At 51.1% G+C, this 12,236-nt stretch overlaps 1 protein-coding gene across 2 annotated transcripts in view; it reads right to left on the minus strand.

Annotated features, from left to right (window-relative positions):
* Positions 1-12,236, minus strand: part of KCNN3 (potassium calcium-activated channel subfamily N member 3) — a 149,366-nt gene that overhangs the window by 52,134 nt on the left and 84,996 nt on the right. For both annotated transcript variants that reach the window (XM_040998555.1, XM_040998554.1), the window contains exon 3: positions 8,238-8,656. In XM_040998555.1, coding sequence (XP_040854489.1) covers positions 8,238-8,656 — 419 coding nt within the window. The remainder of the gene's footprint in view (positions 1-8,237; positions 8,657-12,236) is intronic.

The raw sequence follows: 12,236 nt of genomic DNA on the forward strand, positions 1-12,236 counted from the left end.
GGATGAAGCCAGGAGCCTACAACTCCATCAGGTCACCCATGTGGGTGCAGGCGCCCAGGGGTCTGTGCCATGTGTTAGCAACTTTCCCAGGCGCATCAGCAGGAGTTGAATGGCCTGTGGAGGGGGCTGGAGCTGGCACTCTGATCTGCGGTGACAGTGTGGCAAGTGGCTGAACCCACTGCTCAACAACAATGCTGGCACCTGTTTCTTCCTTTTTAAAATTCATTAATTCCTGCCTTTGTCTGTTGTTACAAACTTAACCTGCTCTCCTGAGGTTTGTTTTGTTCTACCAAATTCAATTGATTTTCCTTTTTAAATTTAAGATTTATTTATGTATTTGTAAGGCAAAGTTATAGACAAAGAGGGGGAGATAGAGAGCGCTTCCACTGGCTGCTTTGCTCCCTAAGTGGCCACGGTAGCCAGGACTGCCAGGAGCCAGGGATTTCATAGGGGTGGAATGGTACCCCAAGGGCTTGGGCCAGTTTCCTCTGCTCTAGCATGGGGCTGGATTGGAAGTAGAACAGTTGGGACACTAATAAGAGCCCATTTGGAATGCTGGCATTGCAGGAGAATACACCTCCTCCACCACGATGCCGGCCCCTATGTTTCTAATGAAGAAAAAGCTTTGACGGTGATTTTTCATCTGAACATTCTGATACAAAAGATCATTACCATGTCGTTTCTAAGTAGTCTTTAATGGTAGTTTTGAATTTTTCTCTTGATCAAGCTGTTATTGAGAAGATTGCTTTAAAAGTGACCTGAAAGTTTTCCTTTTAGTTTTATGAGCTTGTGGTCAGAGAGCACAGTCTGAGCCATCTTTCTGATCTTTCAAAATGTGTAACCAAAAAAAGCTGATTATTTTCTGTAAATGTTCTATAAAGGTTTAAAAAAAAAAGCTGCATTGTTTACAGGCTAAAATATCAGTCTTCTCAATTAATTAAGGCATTTAATAATCCAGATTGTCGGCCTCAAGTTTTCTGTATGAAAATTCAGTTTCCCTGTGAGCACTTTAGTCATGGTAATGATTCTTGCTAATGGTTCTTGCTCTGACTTCAACTTGACTGAAAGTGATGATGGCCACTCGGGGGCCCTGGGGATCTATACTTAGGTAGAAAATCTTTGCTTTCCATCTATTTTTTTTTTCTGGGGCCTTCTTTTTCAGGTGCCTCTTTTGCAAATGGCATGAAAATAAGTTTTGCTTTCAACTCCCATCTAAGTAAGGAACATTGCCTTCGAATGGGGGAGATAAATGCAATTATGTTGTAGATATGATTGCTCCATATTTTAAGGTATATTTTCTCTCACGCTGTTTCTTGATTTGTTCCAGAACTTACCCTTTCAGCTTCCTCTATGTCTTCCCCCACGGTGGGCTCCAAGGTTTGTGTGGAAGGTCACCGTCTCTAAGCAGGGAATAGTGAGACTCCTGGGCAGGATGTTGGGGTCTCAGGCCTGTGACTCCCCAGTACTGTGGCTCCGGACACTTGGCTTAGCCACTGTCTCAGCTGCCTTGCATGTAGGATGCAGATGTAATGGTCTCCCTACCTCACAGGTACAGATTCAGGTACAGGTACAGATTGAGAGAAGTAATGCAAGGACATGCCTGATGCCAAGGTCACCATTAGTGTCACTTTTAACGTTCTACCTTTAGGTCTAAAAAATTATTGAAACTGTATTTCTCTAAATGTTAAAACTGAGTGACAAGGGTTTTTTTTTTTTTATCATTCTCCTCTCCATAAGACGATGCACTTAACATGTTTTTAATTAATCCCTTCTGGCCTGTGCCTCTTAATTTTTTTAAAAAGGTGTATTTATTTTTATTTAAAAGACCAAGTTACAGAGAGAGAAGGAGAAACAGAGAGAGAGAGAGAGAGATCCTCCATCTGCTGATTCACTCTCCAAAATGGTTGCAACAGCTGGTGCTGGGCCTATCTAAAGCCAAAAGCCAGGAGCTTCTTCTGGGTCTCCTGGATGGGTGGCAGGGACCTACTGTCTACTGCTTTCCCAAGCCACAAGCAGGGACCTGGATCAGAAGGGGATCAGCCAGTACTTGAACTGCTGCCCCTACAGGATGCTGGCCCCGTAGACAAAGGTTTAGTCTCTACTATGCCACAGCACCAGCCCAGCCTCTCTAATTTTGAAGCTGAGGATATGCACCCTGCTAACTATTCCTGAGGCGCTGGTTTTCCTTCCTACATCTACTCATTCCAGAATCCATTTCTTCTTTGACATGAGAACTCAGTTCTGCAAACCTCTACTTTTGATGTCAGTGTACCTGATTTTGGGGGCAGTCCCCCTGTCATCAATGCTCCTGCGAGGACCTGATGGTGACTCCTCCCTCGGTCAGCAGGTGCTGCACAAGTTCCCTGAGTACAGCTGCCTTACTCTCTTGAGCCCATTCTACTCCCTAAAGCACTTGAACACTTCTCTTGCTGCCTCACCCAAATGACAAGAGGAATAACAGCATTAACTCCCAGTGTAAGTGTCTGACGTCTCTAGGATGGAGGAAAGGACTGCCCTGGGCTGCCCTGGGCTTCTAGGATGCACTTACCTGCCAGTCAATACCTGTCTAGGGGTGGTTCCCTGTGTCTCTTCTAACTGGGAAATTAGCAGCCAGCTTCATCTGCCAATTCTGGCCCTCCGGCACTCCCCCTGGAAATCCCCCATCCAGGCCTGTTCTGGAAAAGTCTTCATCATGCATCTCCTTGATTAGGCTTTCCTTCCATTATTTTGGCTTCTTCCTCCATGATAACTCGATTTCTCGGCTGTACTCTTTGACTCATCTCTTTTGCAATCCAAGAGAATGTTTAAGTTTGCCTCTCTATTTTTCACACTAAAACAACAACAGCACACCCTCAATGCCCCCAATGTGGTTTTCAATTTTACAAGAAACTTTTTTTTTTTCTGGAACTCTTCCTTTAGGTGGCCATCTTCATTTCCCATCTGCCCACTCAGAGTCGACGCTTTGTTGCATCCTGCTAGGGATAGTCAAGAATCTTTTCCCGGGTGCTCTGTTTCTCAGAATTAAACTTGGACAACACTGTATTTTTTCATTCTTGAAGCTGCAGGTGTTTGTGTGGGAGTCTTGCCTGTTCTCCCTTCTGGCTGGGTGATCCATCAGGCCTGGCTGCTGCGGCTATCCCAGGCCGCTTCCCCCCACCCCTTGCAGGACACTCACATCCCAGAATTCCAGCACCAGGGAACAGTTCCTGCTCTCAGTGTGGGAGCAGATGCTCCTGTCCCTACCAGCCCTATTATTATTGTTATTATTGTTGAAAGGTAGAGCAGAGGGAAGGAGAGGCAGAGAGAGAGAGAGATCTTCCATTCATTGGTTCACTCCCCAGATGGCCACAAAAAGCCAGGACTGAGCCAATCCAAAGTCAGGAGCCAGGAGCTTCTTCTGGGTCTCCCACATGGGTGCAGGTCCCCAGACTGAGCCATCCTCTGTGGCTTTCCTGGTACCTAAGCAGGGAATTGGATAGGAAAACAGAGCAGCCTGGACATGAACTGGTGCCCAAATGGGATTCTGGCATTGTAGGTGGAGGTTTAGCCTACTATTACACATTGCTAGCCCCGCTAGCAATCATATTCTCCTACCGGTTAAAATGCCTAAGCCAGTATGCCCTGTAGACCTATGTGTGTTATACACGGCACACATGTGTTGCTCTCTACCTGTACATTAAATGTGAGTCAAGTTTCAGTGCTTTTAGCTAAAAATAGCTATGAATACAAGTTCTGATGGGTTCTTCCCACGGTGTCTGCGGATCATCACGCATGTACTTTGTGCTGGAGGTCAGGCCTCCAGTTCCACAGGAGAAGCCACAGCCCTTAGCCAGGAGGTCCTGAGGCTCCACTCCGCGCCCAGCCTTGGCGGTGGGGGGCTCCACCCCAACACTCTGGGCTGCAGCCCCAGATCAGCAACTTTCTGTTTCCCCTGTGAAAGATGGGAACAGAAACCAGGAACACACTGTCTTCTCACTCCCTGCTGCTGCTTGGGGGCAGATCTGGGCATCTGAGTGTGGGAGAGCAGCTCTCTCCAACCTGCTGCTGCTGGACATGAAAGGTGGGACAAGGAGAGTGGATAGCTCCACGTTTTTCTCACTAGTACCAGAACCAAAACATTCCCGGCAACACCAGGATACAGAGGGAAAAAAAATCTAGCAACACAATGAAAGCCTGCCACTAGGCTGCACAGCCCAAGGGCCCAGGGTCAGCCTGCATGCATTGCAACAAATCCAGAGTGAGCCAGTAAGAGGCCAGGGAGGTCATTATCAAAGCCATTGTATTGGCATTGTTGGGGGCGTGGCTGCTCCTCCCAAGGACATCGACACAGCCACAGGAGCAGCAGAGGGTGCTCGCGAGGTGCCAGGAAAGTCAGCTTGCCCCACCCTGCCACCCTGGAGACTGTGGCCTCTGCCGCCACCAGGTCTCTCTCCTGGGAGGCTGCATGGTGTATGACAGTGCTTAATGAGGAGGTTCCATTGACGGTCCCGGGAGGGGGAGCCCCGTGGGAGGCAAGCGGGCAGCTAGCCAGGAGGATCCCAGCAAATGCTGGCTGAGCTGCCACGCGTGTCAGGCCTTGCAGCCCGTGATGCAATGCCTCGCTGGTGATGCAAGACCTCACTGTGGTCCTGCCCTCCCAGCCACGGGCATCCCTGAGGAATTCCCAGCTACCTCCTCTCGCCTGCTGGGGAGGAGGAGATGTGGGAAATCTTCACTGTCACATAAAAGTCAACCCCAGAGATGAGAACTGTCTTTGAAAGTGTGATGTGGTGCCAAGGAATTTCCATAGCAACTCAATGGAGTGTGTGTGTGTGTGTGTGTGTGTGTGTGTGCACAGCCAAGTCCACACTGGCAAAACGACACCTAGGATGTGGGGTCCAGCTGCCTAGGGCTCTCCTAGGCCCTGCCACACTGCCATGTGATCCTGGGCAAGTCTCTGCCCCCCTAGGACGCCCACAATGACAGAAGCACTATCACAGCACACTATCACTGGAGCTGAGCAGGTTTAGAGAGGGAGGTTATCTTGATCACACTGCCACCCCACCTCAACTCAATGCTTCATTCTCCCCAACCCCAACCTAAGCATCCCCTGCTGCCAATTTCTAAAAGCCCAGTCTCTGGCAGAATCATTCCTTCTCTGGAGGTCTTTGCCAACCTTGCTTTGTCATACTGGGAAAGGATGGTGATCATTCAGCTTGATAAATAGCTTGGCCTTTGGCAGGGTGGTGCTTGACTCAATCAGGGGAACTCATGCCTACAGGGATAGGCAGAGTCCCAGGAGAACCTCTGAGATGGGGGGCTACTCTCAGCATGCTCACCTGGAGAAAACAAGGGCGGCAGGGTTGGATGCTGGGAGAAGTCACACCGACCCCGCTCAGGTGCTGGATCCCTGGGAACCTCAGGAGCCAATGGCCCTGCAGGGCTGTCCTGGGGGAGGCACAGGGCTGGGCAAGTCTGGGATTGAAGCATCAGGTTCATGGCTCTGAGACTCAGTGTGGGAAAGTCATCAGGACAGTGAAAGCCAGCACACAGCAAGATTCAACCTGACATGGTCTTACTCAACTCCAGAATAGGGCCTCTGGATCCAGACCTGCTGTACGGACGAGCTAGAGCACACAGGAAGCATGTCACACAAAACTAGGAGGAAAAGCTGCCCTCTACTATCCTGAAATCCCATATGGGATGCCTGGCCGCTCCACTTCCAATCCAACTCTTTGTCTACACTCCTGGGAAAGCCACAGATGATGGCTCAAGTGCTTGGGCCTCTGCACCTATGTCAGAGACCCAGATGGAGTCGGGGCCCGGTCAGGGCCTGGCTCAGCCCCAGCTGTTACAGCCATTTGCAGATGGAAGATCTCTGTATCACTCTGTCTTTCAAATAAGTGCAATATATCTAAAAAACAAGCAAAAAAACACTAGCATGGAGAGGCCTCCCCCAAATAAGGGCTGATGATAACCCCATGACAACAGCCGTAACATGCTTGCCATTAGACCTAAGCAGAACCCATTAGTCATATGACCTTCTTGCAAGAACAGAAAATGCTAGAATTTCTGGTTTGCATGCCTGTTTCTCTGTGCCTCTGCACTGGTCTCCAGTCAAGGACTGGAAATCTGCAAAGACCAAGGTTTGGCAGCCTTCAGGGGAGCAGACTGGACTTGGAAACTACAGACAATCATTTGATGTCACAAAAAGTGCAACAAAGTGACTTTGCAACTAGCACATGTTGGAACACACTGATTCCTAGCAAACAACCGCAGCACTTCCGCTTATGATGGCTCCCAAAGAGAGAAGAATCACTTGCAGGTACTTTGTGGCACCTTCCGCTCCTTCACCCTTCTGAAACACCCATCAATCAGAACCTGGAGCTGAACTCAAAGGACTTGTACACCTTTGGAAAACCAAGGATCACTGATTCTGCAAAGCCTGTCTTCCACCAATTAGGAAAGACAGCAGAAGAGCATAAGGCAACATGTGGTAGGAGTCAGTTTACTCTAAGAAGGAAGCCACAGAACCCCCAAACTGTACTAAGGGACACCCTCCACTAATGCATTTCCACATTCACTGTGTGTTATACGCAGGTCAAACACAGTTCTTTGTTTGGCCCTGACTGTGAATCCCATAAAGTAGGTGCACGGTTTTAGGCTCACAGATGGGAATACCAAGGTCCAACACAGATAACCAGCAAGATGTGGTCCAGTGTCCCCAGAGGAGTTCAGGGCAGGAAAGCACTGTGCCCTCCAGAGCAGAAAGAATATCTGCTCAGCAAAGCAAGCCTGGCATAGAGGGGGCTGGGGGAGGGGGGCTTACAGGTTATGCACCCTGTGAGAGCAGGGTCTGGGTACAGGGGGTGGAGGTATCAGCTCTACAGAAGTGGGTGTGGCAGGCCCTGGGTCAGCCCCCTCTCTCTGCCCATGAGCAGGACCTTCCAAATGTGGTGTGATGTTCTGTAGATGTGTCCCAACAGAGACATGACTTGAAATTTGCCTGTGTAAGTCACACATCAGCTCATAGAGAAACGTGCTACTGATCAACTGTGTCATTGCACAAACATACCACTGCACACTGTGTCCCCTGTGCCTACTGTGCCACCTGGCAATATGAGGGCATGGAGCCACTATCCCATAGGCAGTCTGCTGCCACCTGAAACATCCCTAGCCCAACAATGGCACTGACGGCATTTGGGAGACTCCCCAGCCCCTGTAAATCACTCAGGATGCTTGATGGTGTCTCCCAATACCATGAAAACCAGCACTCTCCATGAACGAACGCAACTTCATCCTTGCTCATTGTAAAAGGAAGAAACTGAAGCCCAGAGAGGTTAAGTCACTTGCCCAAGGACTCACAGCTACTCATGGGCCACAATCCAGGTTTTTAACCATGGCCCAGACTTCACCAGATTAATGTGAAAATTCCAGGGCCAGTTTGAAAGGAGGAGAAGCCACAAAGGGCAGCTTTGGGTGGTAGCAAGAGGAGGGAACAGCCATCTTGCCCTTGGGGGTAACTGTCCTTTGGAGTCAGCACTCTGTTCCCGAGCCCTCAGATACCCTTCCTTCTCTTTGTCCCCACCCTGCTACTGGCCTCCTAAAACAACATTTCCTGAATGCCTCCCAACAACCTCACACATAAGGCAGTGAGCTGGTTACAGTGTAAATCCTGATTCTGCAGTCCTAGGCAAGGCCTGAGAATCTATATTCTAACCAGTCTGCAACGGCGATAATGACAGCTGGCATGTAGACTCGACGTGGCATGGCCAGCCATCAATGCAGTGCAGAGGGCACTTGTGGGTGCCTCACTTCTGAGAAAGGGGGCACGAAATAAAGCAAACTGGATTCATTGTCACAGGCCTTCTCAGCACCTTTAAAAACAGGAGAGCCCTTGTTCCTTTCCACCAGGAACAGAAGGCCTGGCAATCCCCGCAGTGTTGTAAGATTAACAATGTAAACAGCGGGCTCAATGGTTTGCAAAGAAGGCTGCAGCAAGCAGGAGTGAGCAGGCTATGTGGGTTTCCCCAGTATACCTGGACTTGGGAGTTTCAAAAAGCGATCCTACTGAGCCCCGCCCTGCCCTCGGCTCCTCCCTATTTTCTCCTTTGGGGTAGCTGAAGGATGAGCCTGTCTCCTCCATCAAGCCCGGCTGCTTCGGGGGCACTCCCTGGTCCTCTTCCCTCCTTGTCCCAGTGTCCTCAGCTCTGGAAGGCCCCAGGAGTCTGACCCACAGGAGCCACGTGCGGGCCTACCTTTCGCAGACGCGGACAGTCCAGGCAGCAATGATCCACAGCGAGATGCTGAAGACCAACAGCACGGTGCCGGGGCAGATGGTCATGAGGGTCTTCATGACAAAGCGGGTGTTGAAGTTGATCTTGTTCAGGGCCCCAATGCTGCGTGAGGAGGCGTCCGTGAACAGCTTGCTGTGCAGCAGCATGACGCGCGCAATCAGGTAGAGGCGCAGGAACATGGGGATGGATAGGATGATGTCCACATCCGCTTCGGCCCGCGATGGCGTGTAGGAGAAGGCCAGGCGCGCCGTCCAGAAGAACTTGTACTCTCCAGGAATGGGATGGATGGCGCACACCAGCATCTCCAGGCTGATGTAGAGGATGCGCTCGTAGGTCATGGCTATTCGCCAGTCGTCTGCACCGTTGTCGATCACAAAGAGCTGGCGAGAGCAGAAAGAGCCCGGTTAGTGCCACCTGGGAAGCAGGAAACGCACCAGCAGGCAGGTGTACAGGGCAGGTGGGGCCGCCTGAGATGGTGGGGTCGGATAAGCCCTGACTGGGTTAGGACTCCACGCTCTGTGGCATCTTTGCTCCTCTGTGGACTGCTTTCTAGGGTATTGTGGTTTATGATGCGAAATAATACTAAGTGATTACCTGTGGCCAGTGAAGGAGTCACTATATAACAAGACCTCCAAAAGAGTCCCACCAAACAGGGTGGGAGAGATTCGGAATCCTGGAGTGCCTGCAGGAACTGGAGGGGCTGCCTAGATAGGCAGCGAGGCTCCCCTGCTTGCTGTCGCAACAGCTTTGACCTGGGCACTTGCTCCCTGTGGCTAATTCAGGACCTTCTGGGATGCCCTTTTTAATACCTGCAAACAGGTCCCTGAATTGTGTCAGCTCTAGGGAAGGATACAAGCCAGACTAGGGTCTTATAGGAAACGTGACTTATAAACCGATGCACAAGCCGAAGACCCAGCTGGGGAAGGAAGGAGGCGGCTTGGTGGCCACTGCCTGCCACATTGGCATCCTATGTGGTTCAACCCTTGATTGCTCCATTTCCCATCCAGTTCCCTGCTAATGTGCCTAGGAAAGCAGCAGAGGATGGTACAAGTGCTTGGGTCCCTGTAACTAGGAGGAGAGAGACCCAGAAGAAACTCCTGGCTTTGTCATGGTCCAGTCCTTGCCATTGGAGCATCTGGGGAGTGAATTAGCAGATGGAAGATCTCATGCTTCCCCTCCCCCAACCTCGGCCTGTCAAACAAAACAAAACAAAACAAAAAGGATGTCCTGGCCTCGTGACTGGTCTCTCACAAGAGTCTGTGGGACAGAACCTTTAGCCTTTTTGTGCTGACAGCATCTGTGGGTGCTGACACAAGTTCTAAGCAGAAAACTGACAGTGTTATCACTGAGTTAAATGAAGGATGACCCCTCCCCGCCCCCAGCTTGGTGTCCACTACAGAAGTGCTTCATGTCTGAGGAAAGGCCCCAACAGTTTGGTGGCCAGATGCCCTACACTGAGCCACAAGGATGATAGGATGGGAAAACCACTGGTTCAGTTCTCTCTTTCTCACTATACACACTCTTTCCAAGGTCACTGCCAACTGGAAAGTGCTGCCCAGCACCCTCGCCCCAGCACACCCCACATCACCCCCCCACCCCTGGCCAACCAGCTGGCTGTAGTTTCCTGACAATGAGCAGCTCATTTGTATTAAACACACAGCCCTGATCCTACAGACAGGAGCCAAGTGCTGGAGGAGGATGCAGAGACAAAAGTGTGCAACGAGGAAGTACATGGCGTCAGGGGGCCAGCACACAGAGCTGCCCCTACTCAGAGAGGGGAGCCGGGCATCTCAGCCAGCAGCAATGCAGTGTGCTGACTGGCTGTGCAGAGGGGCCGCCTGAGCCTCCCAGTGACCAGCACTGTGACCTTGGACAAGTCCCTGAGTTCTCCCATCCGCCCCCGTGCTTCAGTTCCCTCGTCGGCCATGACAGTAACACCTGCTGCATGGAGGTCCCTTGAGGTTGCAGTGTGCAAAGTATGTTGCCTGTCACCCAGCACGCCCTATGTAAGCATTAGTAATTGTTTATCATTTTTTTAAAAACTTGAGAGATACAGAAAGACAAAAAGATAGCCAGTGACTAGTTCACTCCCTGAATCTTGTGATAGCCAGAGCTAGCCCATGGGTGGTAGGGACCTGACTACCCAAGCCATCACCTGCTGCCTCCAGAACAGGCATTAGCAGGAAGCTGGAATTGGAAGTGGAGCCAAGACTCAAACCTAGACACTCCATTATGAGACATGGGCTACCTAACTGCCATCTTGGTTTTTTTTTTCCCGAAGATTTGCTTATTTATTTTAAAATCAGAGCTACAGAGAGGGACAACAGAGATTCCCCCCACTGGCTTTCTCCCCAGATAGTTGAAATGGCTAGCGCTGGACCAGGCAGAAATCAGGCGGCATGAGCTTCTTCCATATCTCCCTTGTGACAGGGGCCCAAACACTTGGACCACCCTCCACTGCTTTTCCCAGGCCACTAGCAGGGAGCGAGATCAAAAGTGAAGCAGCCAGGGCACAAAGCAGCATCTACATGGGACGCTAGCATTGTAGGCAGTAGCTTTACTCACCACACCATAGTGCCCGGCCCCTTACTGACATTTGATAAGCCAAAACCCTGGCTCATATTTTAGCCTTATTAATGAGGGGCGGGGGGCAGGTGGCTTTGTCCAGAATGAGGGTTGAGCTTCACAAACTTAAGTTTCTTTCTAGTCTTGACCTTCCATGGCACTAAGATTCCCACTACTACATCACGAGGACACCTGCCCAAACAAGCATTTGTTGAGCACCTACTATATATCAGGCCTGTGCTCGGTGCTAGGGTCTACACACAGAGGAAGCCCAGCCTCTGTCCTCAGAGAAGTCCTGCTGTGGAGTCCCCTTCCCCTATGTGACTTCCATCCCCACACCTGTGAAGTGAGGAATGTCAAAGATCCAGGCCAGCTCAGAGACATTATCCTTGGAGGTCTGAGATGGAGGTGTGTGTTGGGTTGCAGTTGCCCACACCCCTCCCCACATGCACAAATCCTGCTGAAGGGTGACAGGTACATTCGCCAGCACAGCACATCCTGGGCCCGCAGCCCTCCAGTGCTTCCCAGCTGCTGTCTATCCCAGATCACCCATATCCACCCCACTCAGGACTCTAGCGCTGCATGCTGCCTCCCCAGGGCTGCTGGGCCCTGAGGGAGGAAGTGACATTGAGCTCAAAGGGGAGCACCAGCATGGGCACAGCCTGGCCTGGGTCACAGTGGTACACACCGGGGAGGCCTGAGGTACAGGCTGGAGGAGAGAACAGGAAAGACATGACTCGGGTCAAGAGTGGGTGGAGCCAGGCGGAGGAGAATCTGATTTAACTTGGACTGATTAACTAATGCAGGCAGTGAGGTAAGCAAACACCCTTCTCTCCTACTGTATCCTGCTGGGGGAGGTACCCTTCCTTCTGCCCAAACCACTGTCTCCTCCAGGGCCTTCTCCCCAGAGAAGCTTCTACGTTGTCTTGATATCAATGTCCATGCCCCCTCTTTTCTCTTGTTCACCACGCCCTTGAGCACCCGCGGCACCTGCCCAGGGCTGCAGGGGATCTTTGAGGACAGAGCAAGATCCACCACATGGCAGGCACACTGAGCCACTGAAAGATGAAGGCAATGGTGACGATGCAGGGCTGGGTAGCCACACTACATGGACAGTCACTACTGTGGCTGGCCCCCAAGGCTCTCCAAGGAGCTATGGCCGTGAAAGGGCTTCTTAAACCACAAAGATTGTTCATTCACCAAAGACGAGCAGAAGGCCCTCTCCCTCTGGGTATGGCCCCCTGTCCACAGCACCACTGTCCCTTGTGTGCGCTGAGGGCCTGGGCCCTTGGGGACTCTTATACAGGAAGGTCCAGCGCTGATCTGATTGAGACAGACTGCAGCTCACATCAGCCAGGGCCTCCCCCAACCCTCCGCCAGAGGACTCTCCCTCTC

The sequence above is a fragment of the Ochotona curzoniae genome, unplaced genomic scaffold (genome assembly GCF_017591425.1).
Source record: "Ochotona curzoniae isolate NIBS_2020 unplaced genomic scaffold, NIBS_Ocur_1.0 scaffold_1037, whole genome shotgun sequence".
Taxonomy (NCBI): domain Eukaryota; kingdom Metazoa; phylum Chordata; class Mammalia; order Lagomorpha; family Ochotonidae; genus Ochotona; species Ochotona curzoniae.